This window comes from Triturus cristatus, chromosome 9 (genome assembly GCF_964204655.1).
Source record: "Triturus cristatus chromosome 9, aTriCri1.1, whole genome shotgun sequence".
NCBI lineage: Eukaryota > Metazoa > Chordata > Amphibia > Caudata > Salamandridae > Triturus > Triturus cristatus.
In genome coordinates this window covers 214,242,196-214,266,453 of record NC_140592.1, presented here as the reverse complement: position 1 = coordinate 214,266,453, position 24,258 = coordinate 214,242,196, and the positions used below count along the sequence as shown (strand labels likewise).

The 24,258-nt window shown below is 42.9% G+C and overlaps 1 protein-coding gene across 1 annotated transcript in view; it reads right to left on the bottom strand.

The window, feature by feature from the left end:
• ACOX2 (acyl-CoA oxidase 2) overlaps positions 1–24,258 on the bottom strand; it is a 243,585-nt gene that overhangs the window by 146,897 nt on the left and 72,430 nt on the right. The window contains exon 6 of the mRNA XM_085624741.1: positions 18,861–18,976. Within this exon, the coding sequence (XP_085480867.1) occupies positions 18,861–18,976 (116 nt within the window). The remainder of the gene's footprint in view (positions 1–18,860; positions 18,977–24,258) is intronic.

Genomic DNA, 24,258 nt, shown 5'->3' with positions numbered 1-24,258 from the left:
ATTTGGGTGATATTTGGGCTACATTTGGGCTACATTTGGGCTCTTTTGTCTCTGGTGGCCATTTTAGGAGATTTATTTGTTATGAAGTTTCCTAATTTCCTCATTTACTGCAGTCTCCTCAGTAGGAAATGCTTTCAGTTTTTTACTTTGATTCCATCAAGAAGGTATTCAGATATGTCACACATTTGCCATAAATTCTGAATGTTAGCACTCTAGTTGCTCATTAGATCACTGTAGTAAAGCTACTGCTCACCACGGAAGTCTGCTGCTAGTATTAGAAGTGCATGTTTCAGTCTGCATATCAGAATTTTTTAATGAAATAGAAGAGGATTTGAGAAGTCACTCAAAATATGCCCTAATTTTTCTTTCTTCAGCACTAATCATAATTTCTGTGGCAAAATGAACCCCCTCATTGTGTTCCTTTTTAAATTAAATGTTTTAAGTGTTACCAGTTTATTCCAATCAAGATGGCTTCAGGTATGCCATACTTTTGTCATACGTAAGACAGTAAGCGCTCTAGTTGATCTTAAGAACACTCTGGGACGTTCTGTCATTGGGCTACATTTGGGCTACATCTGGGTGATATTTGGGCTACATTTGGGCTCTTTTGTCTCTGGTGGCCATCTTGGGAGATTTATTTGTTATGAAGTTTCCTAATTTCCTCATTTACTGCAGTCTCCTCAGTAGGAAATACTTTCAGTTTTTTACTTTGATTCCATCAAGAAGGCATTCAGATGTGTCACACATGTTCCATAAATTCTGAATGTTAGCACTCTAGTTGCTCATTAGATCACTGTAGTAAAGCTACTGATCACCAGGCAAATCTGCTGCTGGTATTGAAAGTGCATGTTTCAGTCTGCATGTCAGAATTGTTTTATGAAATAAAAGAGGATTTCAGAAGTCAAAATGTGTTTTTCTTTCTGCAGCACTAATCATAATTTATATGGCAAAATGAACCCCCTCATTTTGTTCCTTTGTAAATTAAATGTTTTAAGTGTTACCACTTTATTCCAATCAAGATGGCTTCAGGTGTGCCATACTTTTGTCATAAGTAAGACTGTTAGCGCTCTAGTTGTTCTTTAGAACACTCTGGGAAGCTGCAGTAGAACACAAAGGAATCAACTGACAGTCTCTGCCCTTGTTGGATGTACATGTTTTACTGAGAATGTCAGACTTCATTATCACATGACTGAGAAAGATAATGTGAATTTACGGAAAATATGCTCTCAGTTTAGCTTATAGATCACCTTCCAAACCTCTGTGGGAAAAGCATGAGAAAATAGTTTTCTCTAAAACATGGCTCATGATATCACAGCAGAAGGCTTTTTCACATGGTAAAATCACCTTAGAACACACCACAATTCCTTAAATGAGTATGGTACCATCAACAAATGATTTATAATGTAACTAAAGTCTTAAAACCTTCTTTTAACTGCAATGCTTTTTAATGAGGTGCTATCATATATATTGATCCCAAGATGGCTGCCAACACTTCTTGGATGAAGTGCTGACAGCCAATCAGATCTCAGGATGAGATGTGTGGTTAGGCTCCGCCCAGATATATATATGATTTTACTTTTGATTTTCTCAGGAACTACTGAACAGATTGACTCCATATATGCAAAAGGCACATCCCTGAGCTGAGGACTACGTCTTTGCAAAATTTCAAGTAATTCTGTTCAGCCGTTCGGGCTGTACCTTGGACTAAAGGTCCCTATGGAAAATTGCATGGGGAAAACATGTTTTGGGACCCCCCTTTTTTTCTCAGCCCCCACTTGGCGAATCCCCACGAGACTTTCAGGGTAGGAGCATGCATCAACATTAGCATTTGCGATTCCTTATTAGCGAAAAATAAGGAATCGCTAATAAGGAATAGCAAAAGGCTATGCATGTAGGAATCGCTATTCAAATAGCGATTCCTTAACATTCCTTATTACCGAATCGGTAATACCGAATCGGTAATAAGGAATACCTACCCATTCATTCCTATGGGCTTGGAGGCCCATAGGAATGAATGTAAAGCCATTCTGTATTAGCGATTCGGTATTACCGAATCGCTAATAGCGGGAGCACTTTCAAGGGTGCCAGGGTGTCAAAAGGACACCCTGTTGCACCCCTGAAAATGATATGTGCACATATGTTGCACACACACATGCTCTAAGGGCATGTGTGTGCGCAACATGAATCTTTGAAAAATGCACAAAAGTGCATTTTTCAAAGTTTTTGCAAATTACCATGCAGTTCATCTTCATGGTAATTTGCTCCCCTTATTAGCGAAATCGCTAATTTTTTAACTTTGATGCATTGCATTTAAGGAATCTCACTTTGGGATTCCTTAAATGCAATCGCTATTTAAGGAATCGGTATTTAAGGAATCCCTATTTAAAGAATCGCTATTTAAGGATTCCTTAAATACCGATTTCTGCTTTTGGGTTGATGCATTGGGATTGGGTATTTTTTACTTAATACCGGGAGCTAATAAGGAATCGGTATTTTACCGACTGGATTTTGGCTTGATGCATAAGGGTGTATGTTATGTATTAATTTTTTTTTTCAGGTTTGTCACCGGGCGCGCACCATGAATTATTATTATTTTTTTTAAATCGCGAGGTGCGCGCACCGTGCACCCACGGTTCGCAGTGCGTGCCGTGCGCGCGCGGTGCGCGCACCTAGCGATTTTTCAAAAAAAAAAAGTTTTATTCTCCCTTGGGGGTCCTTCTGTGACCCCCTGACCAAGGCTAGGGGGTCAGCAACTGTCCAATCTGCCCCCTTTTCACGTTCTCCTCCTTTTTTTTTTTAACCCCCTCAGACTGCGAGAGACAAAATGGCGGCCGACACTTCCTGGTTTCGACCGATTCGGATGTTTACCGACATCTAACAACCAATCAGAATTGCCCTCGCGCACGGCAGGGTGCGCGCACAGTGCGCGCATGGTGCGCGCGTATAGATATTGATATGCTTTTAAATGCTATTTTCTCAGGAAATACTGAACAGATTTACACCTGCAAAAGGCACTTCCTTGACCTTATGGCTACCTCTCTGCCAAATTTCACGTAATTCTGTTCAGCCGTTCGGGCTGTAGCTTTGTCTAAAGGTCCTATGGAAAAATGCATGGGGAAAATGCGTTTTGGGAGCCCCCCTTTTTCTCGGCCCCCGCTTGCCGAATCACCCCGAGACTTTCAGGGTAGGAGCTGAGCGGAGCGCCCCATTAGTTTTGAAAATTTTGCGAGGATTCGTCAACCGGCGCCAAAGTTATTCAAAATAGAATTTTGAGATTTCCTTTGGAAACTAGGTTGTAACTATAACTATCTACTGGCAACCGCCAATATATATATATATATATATATATATATATATATATATATATATATATATATATATATATATTCCACTTGCCTTCTCAGACTACTGCACCACATCAAGGAGTACAAACATAATGGCAGCCATTTTGGAGTGGTGACTATAGATATAATATGTACATAATTCATTAAACCACAGAATTGTATGGGCTGATATGCACGTTCTTCACATGCATTTTAAACAATTTCAAATGCATATAAATATAAAATTATAAATCCTTTTCATTTGGTTAATTTTTTCGTGCCATTCTGATTTACAAAATTCATTTTGACAATTTAGCCCAAGTGGGCGTATCAGTCCCAAGTCTTTTAGGTTTTGAAAATAAATGTTTCCAATATACATAGTCCATTGACTCCTCATAATAATGCAAGTTTAATCCAATCTATATATATATATATATATATATATATTTATTAACTACTGTGGCCAGTAGGTATTTCTAGTTAGGACTATGTTTCCATAGGAATAGCGGTTTTTGTTTTGCTAATAACTTTGTTGCCATTTGATGAAGCCTCTGGAAATTTTTCAAACTAATCTGCCAGTCATTTGACCTGCCATCTTAAACGTTTCAGGGTGATTCGGCAAGTGGGTCCGAGAAAAAGAGGGGGTCCAAAAAACACATTTTCCCCATGTTAATTTCCAAAGGGTTAACACGACTACATCCCGAACCACTGAACGAATTACACTAAATTTGGCAGAAAGCTAGATGTTGGTCCAGAGTAGTGCCTTTTGGAAGTTTAGTGCAAATTCATTCAATAGTTTTAAAGATATTAACTGATATCCATTTGTATATCTAGGTGCATGGATCCTCCGCAGATGCGACAGTCATCTGATTTGCTGCCAACACCTCAACCATGAAGTTTTTTTCAGCCATCAAAAAAATAAATTAAAATATAGAAAAGGTAGGAATACCATGATCCCCTAGATATGGTGGTTCCAAAGGGACCCCGCAGGGGGTTAAAAAAACATTTTGTCCCAATTTTGCCACAAAAATCGCAGGTTGATCTGCAAATTCGAGGCAAAATTGGGGAACAAAAACCAAACACAGTGCAGGGGACAACTCAATCTGTGATTTTCTTAGTAAGTAACGGGTACTCTTCAGATGAGAAGCATCATATATGACAGAATTGGCAGACTCTAAATAAGAGTGAACGACAAACCACATAGCTAATAGGTTAAATAAAATGATGCAGTTATTAGAATGTAGTGCACCCTATGATTGCAAAACGCTTGGGCAGGAGAGCAGCTCGTACGCCCTGCACATATAAACAAAGAGCTCTTCGTTCTGCAACTGTCATCAGTGTCTTGATTGATTCATCAGTGGCACCACGATTGACAGTTGATTTCAATGTCTGAGTGAGCACGTGGCGTCCGATTCAAAGCACAGTGTGCATGCAGCAGGGGCTCTTTTCAATGTTTTCCCACCCGATCTGTCTTTATCGACATTTGCCGATTCATTACCAGCCCACCTACTTCCCTCAGTGAGCAATATATGAGATGTATGCATGGTCTACCACTCGGCTCCCAAGCACACAAATGGGATTTATAATATGCAATCTTTAATAAGACACACTAACACAGCCTTGTAATTAAATAAATGTAGTTTTCATATAGCGTGAACACGAACTGAAGGTATTGGAGTGCTTCACATGAACACCACTTGCATTATAAACGTACACATTCATTTTTTAGGCACAGAGAGATGGGCCATATGCATCAAAAAAGAGTTTTGTGATTCTCAAATTCCGATTTTTAGCAAATTGCAATTAGAGAATCGCAAAATGCAATGTATGGAGGACTTGCAAAAAAATTTGCAAATCCTACATATTCCTTTTTAGCGAATCTCAAATTGAGATTCGCAAATAAGGAATACCTTCCCATTCATTCCTATGGGCTAGGAGGCCCATAGGAATGAATGGGAAGACATTCTCAATTTGTGATTACCAATTAGAGAATCGCAAATTGAGAATGCAATTTCAAGGTTGCAAGGGTGCCAAAAGGACACCCTGTTGCACCCCTGAAATATGCATGTGTGCACATTTTGCGCACATACATGCCCTAAGGGCATGTATGTGCGACATATGGCACTTTACGAAAAAATCTAAAAGTGCTTTTTTTTTAAAGAAAATCGCAAATTACCACCAACTTGAAGTTGGCGGTATTTGCAGTTCCTTAAGTCCAAATGGCAAATTTCTGGTGCTTCCAGAATTGCATTTAAGGAATCGCAATTTGCAATTCCTTAATTGCATTCGCAAAATAGAGAATCGCAAATTTGGCAATTCTTTTTTTTTGATGGCCTTTTGGGATGATACATCCCAAAAGTTTTTTTCAATTCGCAAACGATTCTGAGAAACGGCCTGTTTGCAAACAGGAAAAAGGCTTGATACATATGGCCCCAAGTGATTTGCTTAGAATCAGAGGATGTTAAGCCTCCCGCCGAGACTGGAACCCAGTTCTCCAGCTTCAAAGGCGGACGGTCTAGGCATTATGCCACATACTCTCCCTAATTAACCAGCTGAACATGGTTTGCAGGGGAGGAGCACCTATGAGTCGTAAAATGTACATATGTATCTTTTGGACAGGGTCTGATCCTCCTGAACCTCAAGCTTGTCAGGATGGGGGGATGAGGGTTCTCGTGTATCTAATTCTGAAAAAGGAAAAATAATGGGGAAAGCCTAGTTAGTGGCCTCACACTATCTGGAAAAAAGTTAGGCAGACCATGGTCGAGACCGCCGTATGCCCGGTTATCCCTCTGCCTGTAAAGGAAAGGACTTACTTGACGGGCGATCTCCTCATCCCCCCCAAGACCATGGGGCACAATTTTGCTTACATACAAGTATGTGATTACGTTCTCAGTACATACTGGAGTGTGTCATGTATGTTTTTTAAGTCACATGGTTTATGTTTTTATTAAGGTCACTCACCAGCGCCACTTGAACAAACAGCATTGTGTTTTTCTTTCTAAACAGGCACGGCGCAACACCGAGTACTGCTAAGATTCACGCACCATAGAGGAGCATTATGTGTGTGATGACAATATTACATTGGTTTTACCCACCAATTCCTATTGGGGGGGTGTTTGTCCCCATAATTATGTCTCTCTTTATCCCGCAGATACTACGTGACAATGGTTGATCGTATGTATTAATGCATGCTTATTAGTTGCAGCGTATTTTCTTTTCTTTTGATTACCTGATTGTAGGTCATTTAAGAATGGCGTATACAGGGCTGGACCCTGTGTAGTCCTGACGAAGAGCACTGGGGAATGCTCGAAACCTGTTGACGTATACTAGGGATTTCTAATCCATTACAGCTAGGTCTTTCCAGTATCTTACCCCGTTTTTTAGACATACCAACTAGGAGCAAGAATAAAATTATTTCGCCCACTAGTTAGGTATTTTTTAACTCCCCTCTGTCTACTCCACTACACCACTGCACCACACATAGTCTTCACGACAGTGCTCCTACGTAATTCCGCAAGTCGCAGCACACCGCAGTTCGCAGCGGACTGAGATGGCCCCTATGATGAAGCATGTCACCAAGGGGAAACCCTGGTGAGTGAGGGGACTCAAGAAATTAAGTTTTCTTTCCTGCTGATTTTCTGGCTCATATTGAGCGAAAATCCCACCCTTTCTGCTAGGTTCTTTACCCGATATTTCAGGTTTTTCAGGTCTATATGTAGTTCAAACATTGACAGCAATCAACATTGTCACTGCAGCAGTGAAAAAGCTGCCTGTCAGCAAGCATGGTGGGTGCCGTGGGGCACCTTGGCTGTGCGCTGTTAATGAGATGCCTACTATATCAACAAGCTCCAGGGGGCCCCCTCGGCACTGCACTCTGGCCAGAGAGCTCCTGATTGAGCCTGGAGGGGGGTCCCCTCTTCGTACTGTGCAGGGAGGCCCCCTCAATTTTCGTTACGCCAGTGCCGGACGCAAGGACACAGGAACACGGCAGAAGCCGGAGGAAACATAGGCGGGATTTACAAGGCATCCCAAGGTACTTTAAAGCACAATTAGCATTAAGGGCCCTCGGGTCCTCTGTCCATACCTCTCAGCCCCCACCCCAGACTAAAACGAGTGTCCGGGTGTCAAGCACCCTTCCCTGCAGCAGGACCAGTGTGCAACTGCGCTGGCCCCTCCGGTGGAGCCTTGAGTAGCTAGGCGTGCAGCAGTGTGCTCATGCGCCTGCAAGGGTGGTGGGGGCTCTAAGCTTGGAACCGGCGACTATCTGGGGAGAGGACAACCTAGAAACCCAACAAGATCATAAATAAGGAAACTTGCAAGACTGATGAGTGGCGGTGGCAGCACAGCTCTTCAGATCTTGCCAGCTACTGTAAAGGCACAGCAGAGGTAACTGGTTTAAATGCAAATTAATCTATAGGGAAATGTATGATATATAAAAGGAGTATAAAAGGAAGTCCCAATTGATGAACTGTTGCGACAGACTGTTCGTTAACAGTGGTGCAGTGGCTTATAAGGTTGAAGGGGAGCTTTTCCATGAGGTGCGCAAAGCAGTCAGGCTGTAAATAAGCATTGGAAGAGTGTTGTGGGGGAGCAAAAGATCAAAGAAGGGTTAATAAGGTAAACTAAAGTCCACTATATCAGTCAGCAAGAAATAGCTCCAGGAAAAAGAAAATTACAAAAAGGGTGAAATGGGCACTTACAGATGGATCTTAAGGCCTCAATAGAAATTGGGACACTAGAAAAAAGCGTGGGAAACTCTAAAGAAGGAGAGAAAAGGCCACTGAGGAGAAAAGCAAAGAAGAGACCCGTATCTGAAAGCCCACAGCATGGAGAGATGGGTGGGGGGGGGGGGGGGGGGGGGGGACGTCTGTTTCCAAATCAATCAAGGACTTTGAGGGTAAACATTTTAAGAGGAAACCATCCCCTTTAGAAACATTGGAAACTGGAGAGGAGCAGCTAATAGAGAATATAAATGCAAGCGAATATGATCTAGAGTTAGACTCATTCATCATATACTTTCAAAACATTTTAAGCCAAGAGGAGTCTACCATGGAACCCTGACTGTCCTCATCACCGAGGCTCTTTACCCCTCAAGATAAAGAAGTGAAGCAGCAGGTGGAGCATAGTACTGTCGGAAAGAGCAGGGGCCTTGATATAGCTCCAAGGACTGAGCAAGAAAAGAATATGGGGCTGTCGGGAAGTCGAGGGATTGAGAATACAGATGGGTCAGCACAAAACACTACGCTTAGATTAGATATCTCGGCAACACAATCAGCCTCAATGCTGGACATAATACTGATGTTGCAAAAAACTTTGCAAGGTTTACTAGAAGTAACTATGATGAATAATGATATTTAAAAAACCCAAAAAGTTCAACTACAGACCATTGTGGGAGAATTAAAAGCTATTTGGAGCCATGTGCCGACTTTAGTAAGACCAGTCCTCGTAAAACTGTGATTATGGGAAGTGTTGGAGAAGCCCTACAGTCGGCAGAGTTTGAGAGTGTGTATATTTCCAGATGCCCTATGTTGATAAAAAAATGGGGGGGAATCATTAAGGTATAGACAACATATTCCGTGGTTAAAATAGGGAGGAAGGCCCGGCAACAAGGGAAGAGGAAGGAAACGAAATGGCAGAAAGGGAAAGATGGAGTAAATCTCCAACAAGTGAATAAACAAAAGGGTGGACCCTCTGGAAGGGATTTAAAGAAATGGGTAAAGAAGGGGACCTCTGGGGAAAAGGGGATGGAAGCTCAAGTGGAGAAAAGGAACGATCAGTTAAAACTGCAACGGAACAATAAAAAGGAGGGAGAAATGGATAATATGTGGTTGGTTGTAAAAAATAAGAAAGCTTCAACCCTTAAATCGGTCCCAGCTCATATTTGCTTTTTCCAAATGCGCAAGTCTAAAGGAAATAGGAACCAAGGATCTTAGACAAGTGGGCTTTATCCAGAATAGTAAAGGAAACAAAGTCACAAAGGTTTTGATGTACTCGGGGCTAGTAAAGGCGGCTATTGAAAAAGCAGAGAAAGAGGTCCTGAAGGAATGGATAAGATTAATCACAGAAGCAGAATTGGATGGGATGGATACCAAAGCACAGCGTTTATGAAGTACAGTGCATTGATAGATCCAGAGTGTGAGGAAAAAGCAAATATCAAAATTACTGTTGGCACCCTAGGGATCAGTATTCATTGGGGTAATTGGAGCCTCGAAAACAGCTTGATAGGCCCTACCTCACCAGCCCTGGAGAAGGTGGCCTGCTTAAGTAAAGTTGATTAGGATACTGGGTCACTGCACAGTCTTGGAATTTTAACATGGAACATAAATGGGCTTGGAAAAATGTCAAAACTAGAAAGCCTTAAAAAGTTAGCCAATAGTTCGGAGATTATGTGTTTGCAAGAAACATGGCTGAGCAACGTAACCCATATAATCGAAGGGTTTGTTCAACTAAACAGGCCGGTGAAAATAAACTGCAGGGACGTCCTGCGGGGGGATTATGACCCTAACATCTTCCAAGACTGCAAAAAAGGTGACACCTATAGCTCTAAAATGTGAATGGTTACTGGCTTGCAGAGTATGCCTTTTGCACCCTGATATCAAGTATGATAATATGGTAATTATGAATGTATACATGCAGTGGGGAAGCCCTGAAGAGTACAGGATTGAGTTTGGGAATTTTAAGGAAGATGTGGACTCTTTGTGTGAAAACTGTGACAACAATATGCTTATCTTGATGGGAGACTTTAACCCTGGTTTAAAGAAATATTACTCTCATATAATATAAGTATGGCTAGTTTCCCTCAAAGTACACCATCCAGATGAGATATTGCATTAGGGAAGTACCTGGGCACAAAGGGTTTGTTGGTCTGAATGGCGGGATAGATACTGACTGCCCTGTTAAGCAAACATTCAAGGTAGGCACACAACTCTGCCCAATTGATTACATCTTCCTACACACCTGGATTGCCCAAAACCAATAACAACTAGATCAACAGAGGAATGCTTAGCCAAACTGGCTAACTTCCAACAAACTTTAGGCCTGAAGAATGTCAGGTTGAATGGTATGAAGAAATGATTAGACAACTGGTGCAATGTTTTAGGGTAAAATTAAAATACGAAAAATCAAGGGCTAAGAAGATTCGAGCGAATGATAGAAATAAAAGGAATTGGTTCAGTGAGGAATGTAGGAAATTAAAGAGGTTGCTAAGGAAAGTGGAGAGAAACCTCAGAGTTAGATGTGATATGGGGAGTTACATCACTTTAGTTAAAACGAGGAAAGTGTATAAAACGTTAGTCCGAAATCAGAACAGGAAACAGAGGACTGCTGGTGGAATCTGCTGGAAGCAATAGAATCTAAAAATACACAAACATTTTGGAATTTAATACAGGAAGGTTCAGGTATGATACAAGGGGCTACGAGTTGTGTGGTGGATGAAGCTGCATGGGAAGAGTATTTGGAAGACCTGTATGGCAAGCGAACAGAGCCCACAGAAAGAGATCCAATACACTGGTTAGGGGTGGATGAAGATCTAAAAGCACATTTCTCAGTTGATAATGTAAAACGTACTATAGCAAAATTAAACTTATCTCGTGCAGCTGGCTCTGATAATCTCTACGCAATTATAATAAAGACACGCTCTGAGTGGTGGGCCGAAGTGCTATCTCATATGTTTTTGATTATATTAGATACAGGTCAAATCCCTAATAGCTGGAGAGGTGCCATAATTCGACCGTTTCATAAGAAAGGAGATATGAAGGCCCCAAAAAATTATAGGCTGACCAATCTCTTGGATGTGGGAAAAAAGTATTTCCGAAAATAATCCTGGTTATGTTAAACGAATGGGTGGAACAGTGGTCAATTGTGCCTGTGGAGCAAGGTGGCTTTAAGGAGGGCCATTCCACAATTGATCATTGTTTTTCCCTCTGGTAAATCGCTCGGAAATTAGTCAAACAGAGAGGGAAGTTGCTCTGCTGTTTTGTAGATTTCCTGCAGCCTTCAATCTCGTAGACCGGAAGTGCCTATTGGGAACACTCTGATAAAATATGACATTCCTAAGTTGTTACTGACCATAATACAGGAGTTGCACACACAAAATTGGGAACAGGTCATTAAGGTCACTGACGGGACATTGACTCGGAAAATATCAGTCACAAATGGTTTGAGACAGGGGTGTGTGCGTGCCCCTCAACTCTTTGTCATTTTCCTAGCTGACCTTCCTACTGCCCTTAAGGTGGATAGAAGTGAAAGTCCCAGAATGAACGGTAAACCGATATCATGTTTGCTGTATGCAGACAACTTGGTAATTTTAGATCACAGAGATAGGTCTCCAATGGAAACTGGATGCGTTCAGTAAATATTATAGGTCTAAACATCTAACTGTAAATATGATATGGATAAAACCAAGGTGTTATGCTTTGGGAAAAGAGTAGAGGAGTTTAAATTGTATCTGGGCCCCACGAAACTAGAAACAGTAAATAAATATAAATACCTAGGGGTCTGGTGTAAAAGGTCCCTGAAATGGCATACAAATATGGAGGCCCTAAAAGCTAGGGCCCTTACATCGGTGAGTGGTTTGAAAAAATGTAATTGTGATTATGGAGAGATGTCCCACTGGCCTATGTTGAAAGCTTTTAGTACCATGATACCACCACAATTACAATATGGTGCAAAATTACTCTGTATTAGTGGTAAAAGTGGGTGGGATATAGAGGAAGGGAAATGTTAAAGAATCCATTGTCCCTTCCAGGCTCATCCATGATACAAGCAATAAGAATGGAGACGGGCATGACCTCATGGACTATACAGGTCCAAATGGCATTAATAAGATTCTGGAAAAGATTGGGCTTGAGTAAGGAACAGTAAGTGTTCCAATGGTGTAAGAACGAGATCCAGCAAAGTGTTTTGAAATGGGCTAAAGGAGTTAGGAAGCAACTGAAATCAGTATGTGGGAATTTGAATGTGAGAGTATGCCAACAGGCGTTACAAGTAGAAGTTGCCAAGGGGGAATTAAGAATTCTAGGGAAGGAATAATCCCGGGAAAAGGATTTGCGGTACTTGAGAGAGAGAGAGAGAGAGAAAAAAAAAAAAAGAAAAAACGGTGCAATTTATGTAAAGCTCCTGGCAGAAAAAAATCTGGTTCCCATACTTGGATATATTACCAAATCGCTGGTTTAGGTGCGAATTACTGAGGATAAGAATTAGTATTAATCCATGGGTAACAAATGAGAGAATAAAAAGGGAAATGAACCACCCTGATGGGAAATGCACATGCACATTCGATACAAAATGTGATACTCTGCATATATTAATGGACTGTTTAAAAGTGCTACCCTTGCGGAAAATGATCCTACGCCCCATCTTTTTAAAATACGGAATTAAGAACCGTGCACAAGCCATAGAACTGCTTGTTCATATGTGTAATATGGACATTGCAATAACTATTGGAAGGTACATGACCGCAGTAAAACATTTTTGCTTGGAGAAATAAAACGTATCATGTACTGGGGTAACTAACAATTGCTCCGTACCCCACAAGCGAGGGCCGGAGATTTGGTAGCGCGATACAGGTGGAACAACATACGTATGGTAGGTGTCATAGAGTCCGCCAACATAGAAAACAAGGAGCGGTTTGTAGAAAGCATACTTGTGAACATGATGGGCAGGGATACGTCTTCAGAAATCTTTGTGGTCGAGCGTGCCCACTGCGCCCTAGCACAGAGATCGGTCCCAGGGGCTAACCCTCGCCCAATAATTGCAAAATCTTTAAACTACAGGGACCAAGAAGTGGCTCTAAAAAAGACTAGGAAACTACAGGTGTTGCGCTTCGAGGGTGTAGAGTTATCTATCTACTTGACTTCACACAACAGGTCCAGGAGTCTCGTTGTCAATCTGTACCAGTGAAGTGAAAACTGAAAGAGCTTAAAATAGAATACAGCATGATGTATCCTGCAAAGCTGCGAGTCAGGTTAGAGGGGAAGGCAAACTTTTTCACGGACCCCAAGACGGTACTTCAGTTTATCAAAAGAAGAGTGGGAACAGGTGGTAAGAGGAGTCCCAACAATGAAGAAGACACACCGGATATTGAGGAACAATGAAGCGTTGGGCGTGACCTGGGATGCAACAGAGCTCTGCTGCTACCACCTTGGATGGTGAATGTTATGCAGAAAGTGACATGGATCGAGATATATGCGGCTCTTGTGGACTGTGCCCCCCCCAACCGAGGTGCGACCACACTGGAGACATACTTGAAAAGATGAGGGTCATTGGCCTTCTGTTTAACCCCGGACTTGGATTGTTGGTAAGACTGCATCAAATTGCATTCGGATTTCCCCCTGGCACATGTGCTGGTAGTGGAGCTGGGGTGGGGTGAAGACTATCTCTCGTGGGGAGCACTTGCCAGACGCATATCGGCCCCTACCAAATATCTTAAGTGGGGAAAACCGGCCTCTACAAGAGAACTATACCGAATTAATACATTGAAGTTTGACAATAACTGTGCAATAGCGTCTCGAAAAGATGGTTGAAATGCCAGAAACCGGTCCTAGGAAGCTTGTTTCCGGTCCAGGGAAGGCATGGCTTGGCAGTTCGGGCTGGACTGTTCCCATGAGGCACAGGGTCAGACTGATTTGCATATGGCCATGTCTGAACTGGGGTGGCAGAGTGGGCTAAAGAACGGTGATGGATCAACCCCAGATCTGTTGACTGGGTGTGAGTGTTTGATTGGTTCTGATGCTCCGTCCATCACCACCCCCTTTTGTACCGCTTTGTTCGCCATAAGTTGGCAGGGTATGCTCAGACGTGAGTCCCTTGCTCACTTTGCCACTGGATTCAAGCAAGCCTGGCTGAAGACGGCTGAAATGCCAGAAACCGGTCCTAGGAAGTTTGTTTCCGGTCCAGGGAAGGCATGGCTTGGCAGTTCGGGCTGGACTGTTCCCATGAGGCACAGGGTCAGACTGATTTGCATATGGCCATGTCTGAACTGGGGTGGCAGAGTGGGCTAAAGAACGGTGATGGATCAACCCCAGATCTGTTGACTGGGTGTGAGTGTTTGATTGGTTCTGATGCTCCGTCCATCACCACCCCCTTTTGTACCCATTGTGGACAGCACCGATACTTCCAGAGGGCACTTGGTCAGCTTATCATTGGTTGGTCTTCTTGTCAATATCATGTGCTTGCTTCTTACTCAATGGTGTTCCTTCCTCTTCTTGTGTTGGTCTCTCCCCTGCAGCATCTTTATTATCCTGTTGAATGGATGGCTTATATGCTAGCACTGCTTACGTCCAGGAGACTACTTGTTTTGTGCTGCTTCTAGCACTCCTTGGGAGTGTATGCGTTTTCTTTCTCCCTTCCACTCTCCTCTGTGTGCTGTTTCCTCCTTCAGACTCCTGCCACATGTGCCATCCGTGGAGCTCTCTCACACCCCAACTCATCCCTTGCTTAACACCACATCCCCACTTGCTTGGCGTCTTCTTTGATAATCCTCCTCCAACTCATTGCTCGCTTGCCCCTGCCTGCTCATTCAGTGTTGATTACTTGAAGCCTCCACTTCCCACTGCTCCCTTTTGCTCTCTTGTTACTTCTGACAACATCCCATTAACTGCAATTTAATTCAATTTACTGCTCCAAGATGGGTGTCCCCCATTTTGGAATGGTAAATTAAAAAAATGAAAAGATAGTCAAGTGCTGATGCATACATGTTTAAACATCACCATGTGGGGCCAGATAGCATTATGATGCAAATATGCACATGTATGGTGATGAATGTGCGCATAGACACTGATTTTTCTACCCATGCGGACCACAGTTTATTTTTTGCCAATACTGAAAAGGTTTTGCCAAAGCACTAGAAAAGACAAAAGGCGAGACCTTAGGGCTTTGCCAATGTTTGTTTCTTGTTGCTAATTTTAATGGGGGCAGAGTTTGTCAAAAATAATTGCCTAGGCTGTCTGTCTTTATAACACCACCCACTCCGCCCCCTTTATGCTGTACCTAATTTATACAATCCTCGAGTGAACTATTTCAATTTCTGTCACAGTCTATAACTTTTCAATATTGTGAAACAAAGTCCTTGAGAATTAAATTTAGGAAAAAGTTATGTAATTTAGGTGTGGTTATTTATTGCATTCCAATATGTTACCATAGGCAGGTTTGGGCATGCGATGAGGCTTTATAGGTAGCTCTTCAGAGGGTACTATACAGCTTCCAAAGTCAAAGGTAACTTCTGGATCTTATTCACTCCCCTTCATAGAGTAACCTTACCTGAACCCTTCTCTAGTGCCAAGAGGCTCCATGGTATGCAAGTAGAAGTGAGTATCCCATTTCCTCTCATATCAGAACAAATATTGAATATATTTACATACACATTTAAAAAATGCTGCAGGTTGGTGCTCCGTGTGGTTGAGGAAAAGTGAGGTGTGCCATTGAAAGAAAACAGGCACACAGCTCCCTTCTGCATCAAAGTACTATTGGCTATTTACATCATGACAAGGTGCCTGATCCTCTGAGCACCAGTTTTACTGTCATCAGCTGCTATCTTCTTGGAATATCAAAACAACATACTTTTCTCTGCAAGTAGGGTGAAGGTACATAGTTCAAACAGGCAGAGAGACAGCATGCCTGATTCCAAATGGAAGATCGGTCTGCCGCTATCATAAGGACTTTCACCTTCTAGTCAGACTGGTAGATGTTCTATCTATCCCTTGGTGCACAGGAAAACCTGCAAGGCCGGACTAGCCGTAACAGGCATTAAGACTTTTCTCTGGGAGGCTGGAAGGTTGTAGGAGTCCCTTTTGTTACTGGAGGCTGGTTTTGTAGCAGTGTAGCAGTTTAAAAAGCACTGCAGAGTTCCTTGCATATCCTACAGTTTTCAGGCAACAATAAAAGTGCCAAGATAACTCTGGTGACTAACCAGGTGGAGAGAGATCAGAGTTTTGTCTAGTGGCATGTTTTGCTCATCCAAAGTAGTGCAGATGGTCAATATGCCTGCTGCAAAGAGCAGATAACAGAATAGTCCCTTATGTGCATAGTTTAGTGGGTTACTGCTTTTGTCACAGAGATCTTTTTGTTACTGTGCAGTTCATAAGTTACAATCGTAATCTAGGTTAGTAAGTACAGTTTTTTGTCCCATTCTTTCATCATTCTAATTTCACTAAAAAGGGTTTGTTTGGGTAAAGTAAATTTGTATTAGTAAACTCAACCCTAACCACTGTGTTATGTTCTGAATCCCGAGTTTGTGCTTCCCCAGACCACACATTCTTAAAAATGCCTACCAGAATGTATGAAATGTGAATCCTACACCTTGTAGTCCCCTTTGGCTTATATAATATTTTCTATACACTCATTTACACATGTATGATTCATCGTCTCTATATGTGATGTACACTCTCTGACACCCTACACTTGAATGAGAGGCACTACAAAAATTAATGAAATGCATGTGAGAGAGAGGCTATGGAGAGATGAGAGGCACTGAAGGAGGGTGATAGTGAGGGAATCATTGAAGAGCCCCCAATAAAGTTTGCCTTATCCTGGTGCACTGTAAGGTCATCATTTACTATGCTTTCACAAACTAATACAATTCAATATATAATCAAAAATGTGTTGCAGAATGCACTATTTTTGCCATTTCCCCCCATATTTTCTTGGGAGAGAACCCCCCCAAACCTCCTAGTAGTGGTCAGACTAGCTATGCACCCATCGTATGGGGGCTGGTCTGTCAAAATTTGCCAGGGCTGCTTTTGGTTCCCAGTCCGGCCCTGATAATCTGCCACATACATGAGAGCAGTTCAGGTACCTGAAGATAGTTGATACTATCTGCAGGCCTTATTTAGAGGTCTGTGGATGCAGAACATCCACCAATTAGCAGAAGTCCCACATCCCTATTGAGAGTTCATAAAAGTCCCGTAGACTCTAAATAGAATGGATGCGGTATACACTACTATTGGTAGGATGTCCCGAATCCACAAAACTCGTAATAAGGCACTATGGGCCTTATTTTAGCAGATGGGTTGCTTGACACAAACGTGAAGCATATCTGGTCCATCTAATTACAAGTGCCGTAGGATATAATCTACTTGTAGTAAGGTGGACAGGATATACGTCATGTTTGCGATGAGTAACTAGGCCGCCAAACCTTCAACTTAAACCCTACCCTAAGACATCTTGCATGAATCGCCTTCATACATTTAGACCAACAGATACACATCACATCAGAGAATCAAAACCCAAACCTGGAAGTTACCATGTAGTATCGGACATCTACAGAATAGCGCCTGACTAACTACACCATTTCTACACAACACTGTCTCTCAGTCACATTCTCTTAGCTTCCAAGAGCAACTTACCTCCATCATCTACGGATACCATGACCTGGAGAACTGAAAGGAACTGGAGATTAACACTCACCCGGATTTAAGTTTAAAACAGTTTCACATAAATGGTAAACATGGCACCTTAAAGTTATCAAGATGCTCAGGTTTTTGTTCTACTCTTATTTTTTTTTATTTTTTTAAAGGAGATGGAACTGGGCATAAATCAAATGAATTCAATACAGTAGACGAATAAAGTAATGCAAAACAGTTTGGGGGTTCAAATGACACAAAACAATTAAGCAAGAATCTGCAAAGCAAATAGACATTAATTGGCCTTAAGGTAAACTAACTGGGATGCTAGCTGTCCCAAAAAAATATTGGTAAGAAGTAGCGATAGAGGAGAACACTTAACAATGTTACAGGTTTATGCAGTAGTTCTATCAGATAAAGAACTGAGTGGGGCACCACAGCACTGGAGGGCTGATCTTAATTAATTAATTTATTGTATGATGTATGGGTTAATATTTATCAAAAATAAACAAAATGGCTGAGAGGACACAACTTGAGGAGTCACTTAGGCGCAAGGAGTAATCTGGTTAAGTGTTGTGGGTATTTCCACTGCTGAACTTGGCAAGGTTCAAACTTGGTCACTACAGTAAATCAAGGAAGAGCAAAGTGAATGAAAGGATAAGAGAGAGGTTTGTAAAGGGTATATGCACCAACGCCATTTTAGCATCCGCTTGGGCAGTGGATGTGTTGACGATACAAAATGAAAGAGCGGGAGGCACTCATTTTTTGCCTGCACGCCATTATTTTATTTTTTTTTACTGAAACAAACTCCCCAACTGGGAGTTTATTTCAATTAAAAAAAATATCAGTGGCCCTGGTATGCGGTGAATTTTCTCACTCCACCCTAAACTCACAGATTTCACCAAGCCCCGTGTAATTTCAGTCATCCTCTGCATTTGCATTATGATTCACAAGAATCGAGATTACATTCTCACTGCAAGCACAGGAGGAAAGAAAACAGTGGAGCTGGATAACACTCATCTTTGGGGTTTTTTGAACAACACTGCTGAAATTGTGGCATTTCTACATGGAATACAAAATAATGTTTTTACTGAACCCTAAATAACAGTTTAGGTTTGCCTGGGCAGTTTATATCTTCCACTTTATGAGGGCACCATGTTTGTCTGTCTTTTATAGCAGATGGCACAAAAATAAATACCTGAGAATATCTGCTTAGCATGTTTTCTTTAGGAACATGGACATCTCGCAGGATGAGGTAACCATTATCAATGTGTTCAAATGACATTTTAGGACCAATGTCACCAACCACGATTCCTGAAAAAAAGGAAATATGGAACCAGTTAATTTATTCTCATTAAAAAAATATACATATGAAAACTTCTGTAACCACACCATGGGGCTCCATTGTTTTTAATAGCGTAATATACTTCTGATCAATGACAAATGTTATCAAAGTTACAAACACTGGACAAGATTACAATAGTGATTAGCTCATCCAAAATTTTCATTAGGGACCATCGCAGTGCAATAAGCAGGAATACTAACTGTAATGCCATATAAAGCTTTAGCACTATGAAATATCGCTTTATGAGTAAAGATATAACAGTATTAGCAGGGGACTTGGTGTACTATGACCAAGTACAAAGAAAGCTGGGTCCTAGAAAGGTCTTTCTTTGGCAGATCTATTTGTAGGAGGTAATGTATTATGTACTGAGGCAGGCAGTGATTCCCTTTGTGGGCTCACTATACCCTTGCGAGACCTATCAGGTGAGCGACCCCAAAGCTTAACCACTGGTTCTATGCATTTGGACAATTGTGTCTGGCATGCTAATGTATTGTTTTACCACATGCAGATGGACACCGTGAGATCGCGTCATGCATAATCCTTATTTTATCGCTGCACACAGAAACGCACACAACTTATTCTTCCCCAGTATGTTGTTGAGGTAAGAGTATTGCAAATTTCTGTATTCTTTAAAATGAGGCTTTGGACCCTTCTTGCATTTTCATTCACTGCACCATTATAAAAGAATTAATACAGTGCATTTCCAAGATAGCATTGTTTCTAACTTTCAATCAATTTAAGATTCAAATATCATGACGAACAACACTCGTATTTATTAAAGCAATACTCTCCTGATGACCAACACGCTTTGAGTGCGTGACAGAGGCTGCAGATAGTACTGCTCTACAGTAACTACAACTCTACAGTGTCTTAGTAGTGGGTCCATGTCATAATGTAATCAGTGTTTTTTCAGATTTGAGGCCTGTCTCATCATTTTAATATGCTCAATACATAGGATGGATAAGGCAGTAGATAACATGGAAACAACGCATCCCAGAAATGAGAAGCTCACACATCTGCAAGCCTCTCTGCAATCTTGCTCCCCCTAGGAAATGACAAGATTTAAGTGATGAGGTAGGGCGAACCTTACAATTTAGTCCACTGACCATTTTTTCAATGAACCACAAATGTTCTCAGGATCAAAACCTTTATGAAGAGAAATTGAACTTTAGCTACCAGATGAAGGAGAAACAACTGTAAAGAAGTGACAATTTTAACCAGCATCTGCAAATATGCATGGTGATTAATAACCAATATTGCCTCAACTATCTTAATACTGGATAATTTATATGGTATATAATCCTTAGCACTCAGGGCATCCTGCAGGCTCCAGTTAGCCCTCGTTCCCCACATCTAATTAAAAGAGGGGAAGGCTGAACCAGTAGAAAGAGTGCAAGGTGTGGGAACTGTCTAGGTTTGTCTAGGCATACAGCTGGAAAGGTATGCTGCCAGTACAAATATAATGCTAGATAAAGCATACTCACCTCTCCACTATGGTGAAAGGTTGTGCATTGTGCATGACAGCCTTGTTAACGTGCCAGAGGAGGTGATGACAGCAGCAGCAGAAGGCCAATGTTATGTTAGGAGATAAGTGTGCTGTACAAATTAACACAACCTTACCTGTGAGAATACCCAGCCACTTTGCAGGTGTGTAGAACATGAGGTTGAACATAGGTGCCTGGTGGACTTGTGAAAGTGGATGCGGCTGTTCAGATATGCTGGTTGTGAGAAGTTGGCCTGGTATATGATGTTCACTAGTTAAAGTGACCACCTTGTACCATGCCAAGCAACCCTTATGGTGTGGTTGTAAGTCAACCTTTTCGGACTAGCTGCCCTAGTGGTAGCGTAGGCTAAGCAGTCTTTGAGGCTAAACTCGTTAAAGCGTGTTAAGCAAGGTGTTTTACCACATGTAACCCCCCTTTATACCAATGAAAGGACACCACACAGGTATATATTCAAAATATATATGTATTTATTACTCAAAGTATCCCCTAGACTCTTTATGAGCACAGGAGCACAAATCGTTAAACAAGTAAGTATTACAATATACAGAAGTTGCACTTTATATGGATGGGCCCTGGTGGCCACTCAAACCATATACTAAAATAGTGGTATAAGTACCACGAACAGGAAAGGGAAAAGGCCTAGGGCCTCTAGAATCGCTGGGCCTACAAGGAGCTAACGTTAGTTAGTGACCAGGAGGTCCACGGGTCACGTGTGCAGTGAGGAAAGTTACACGCGGGCTCCCATAGGTTTTCAATGGGTGCGTAAAAGTTCAAAAGTTACTGCAAAAAGGGTCTTCTGGGTGAGCTACGAACTTAAGACTTAAAACACAGACACTAGAGATGTTTCTTTACACTTGGGCACCGGAGTGCCAGCTTTACCTCACCCACAGGAAGCGGGTGCATAGGTCTCGAAGTGCGTCGGGTTTCGTCTATCTGTTCAATGGAGCCTGATGACAAAGATGCTGCAGGCGGCCGGTCCAGAAGAGATGCGGTGGATCCAAGAGTGGATCGGAGCTGTAGGAGACCTGAAAGCAGAGGGGACAGTGTTCAGTCACTAGCCAGTGACCGGCGTGGCACCAGGTAGGTACCAGGCGATGTCGGGTGCAAACAGGTGAGGAAGGGTAACTTGTCTCCGCAGCCACGTGGTCCCTGAAGGTCGACGACGTCCAGGAGTCGGTTCACGAGATGTCCCACGCAGGCTCTCGCTATCGGCGGTGTCGGCGACTCGAAAGAAGAAAACAAGCCTTGGCAAAGGCAGAAGTCGTGAAGAATGGAGAAAGCGGATTGTTCTGACCAGCAAGGTCAGAGGGGCTGCTCTTTTGGAGAGCAGCTGGGGCCAGTCTGGAGCAACCAGACCAGCGTCGTAGATTTCAAGGTTCGTCGCCAAAATGGCCACTAGCCAACGGGCCAGGGACCGGGCAGGCGCGTCGAGATGCAAAGTGCAGAGGGGCCCCACGCAGATCGTGGAGATGTTGGAGGGCTCACCTTTGGTGCAGATGCTGCTCGTATGTTGGGCTTCTCAGGACACAAAGCACAACTTGGAGGAAGCCTCTGTTGTCGCGCTTGCAGCTTGTCGTGGGTCTTTCAAGATGGCTGGCTCCACGTGTCTTGGTGCCTCCACGGGTTCCTTCTTTTCAGGGACTGTGGATCGGGCGGTGAGAGGTCTGGAGGTCCAGGTCTTGTCGGGCTCTGGGCTCGGGCTCTGGCGGCGGCAAAGCAGACGTCGAGTAGCTGGTTGGTGCTTGCGTTAGCAAGATGGTCACTCCCTGACCATAGGGGAGATTTCCTTCTGTCCTCTGTGCAGCAGAGCGTCGAAGTTCCCGTCTTCTTCTTGTAGTTAAGTTGATTCCAGGATGTCTGAAGTCTTCGGACACAGCTCCTACCTTTAAGCGGATTTTAGGGGCCGGACTACCTGCTAGGTCCCTCCCTAAGGGTGGGACCCGGAAGGGGGGTGGTTACACCCCCAATCCTTTGTCCAGCTCGCCCCAGGTCCGGGGCTGGTGTGCCCCAGGACCGGTTTGAACTGGCATATGCACCGAGGCTCCTTGTGAGCCTCAGGCATGTCTGATTCCATTCAAGCCCTACCTGACCAATACACAAAATCCTGTCTGGGGTGGTGCACGCACCTCCCCTGGCAGGAAACCCTTTGTCCACGTCTCCCAAGCTGGAAGGACTCCCAGCAGCAGGAGGGCAGACTTGTGTCTGTGGTGGCAGCATCCATTTTGTGGAGCTGAGGCTATGTCTGATTTTACCCGGGTTTCAGGTACTGTACATGTTGTGTCCCTCTAGAAGGGTGGAATGCTAACCCCGTTGCCAGAATTGGCGAGGGGTTAGTATTCCAATTCGTATGACACCTTACTCGACATGTTTTGATAAAGCCAAACCAAAGATAGCATTTAACCGCGAGGTTCATAATGCACTTAAGAGTATATGGTATGACGATATCTGGAAACGGTAGAAGGAAGTTGTTCCGACCACTGCAGACAGGCTCAGCTCATGCCAGAGCACCATCTCACATGGAACCAAGCACTCTGCCTTCAGGATTGTTAAGGCCTGCCATAGGAGTGACTTATAGGTTAACATGTGTCCCATTTAAGGTTAGGTATAGGTATACTACACCTAAGTAAGAGGTGGTTACACCAACTTACCCCAGCTGAGTGATCAGCCAGTTGTGTCAAATTGCTAGGCCAGGCCAGGCCAGGCCAGGGGTGGCATAATACATGCTTTAGCCCCTGGTAGGCCTTAGATACACCAATGCCCTGGGTACCTAGTGTACACTGGTACAGGGGCTCACAGGGTGATCCAACCAATTGGGTATGTACCTAGTGTACATGGAGTCCATTTTAAAGAGAGAACAGCTAGGCTGAGATCCTGAATGGCAGGATCTCAGGCCAACTAAGTCGAAAAACCAGCTAGACACTAGGCAAAAAATTGGGGGTAACCATAGTCAGATATCCACCTTCCTACACTGGTCCAGTGTTGTGCAAAGCCTTGTATGTGTGGATTTGTGAACTGGGAGAAAATAGAGTTCTCGGAGGTGGGGTGAAATGGGGGTGCGTCATGGGAGGTGGAGTGCTACGTTGGCGTTCTGAAGTTTGTGTAGTAGCTACTTGGAGATTCCGGCATAAAGTGTGTTGCCATAGTTGAGTCTACTTATGATGAGTGAATGTATGATGGTTCGTCTGGTGTGGTAGCCATTTGAGGATCTTTTGTAGCATACGAAGGATGTGGAAGCAGACAGCGCTCACTACTCGGACTTGTGCGTTATGTCAAGCTTGTCGTCCAGGATGATCCGCACATTTCTGGTGTGGTCGTGGGTGTTGGTCCTAGCTCTGTCAGCCACCAAGTGGCGTTCCATGGGGAGGTCTTGTATCCAAAGTCCAGTACTTCTGTCTTGTCGGAGCTGGGCTTAAAGCAGTTGGTACTCACCCACTTTGCTACCATGGTCATGCAGTTGGTGAAGCTGGTTCTGGTGGTGGTGGAGGTGGTTAGTAGATATGGGTCAATGCTATATTTTACCCCGTGAATGACACTGCACAATTCTTTTACTTACTTGCTCTGCATAGTGTGAAAATGAGTAAATTAGGGCCTGCATATTTTAAGCTAAACATTTCATACTCCCATGGAAAGGATACAATGTGCATAGGAAGGGTATCTAAATTGAATTGCATATATTATTACAATATATTGTGACTTAATAATGCAGTTGAAATTTGTTTTGCCCATTTGGCTGGTTTTATGCCTAT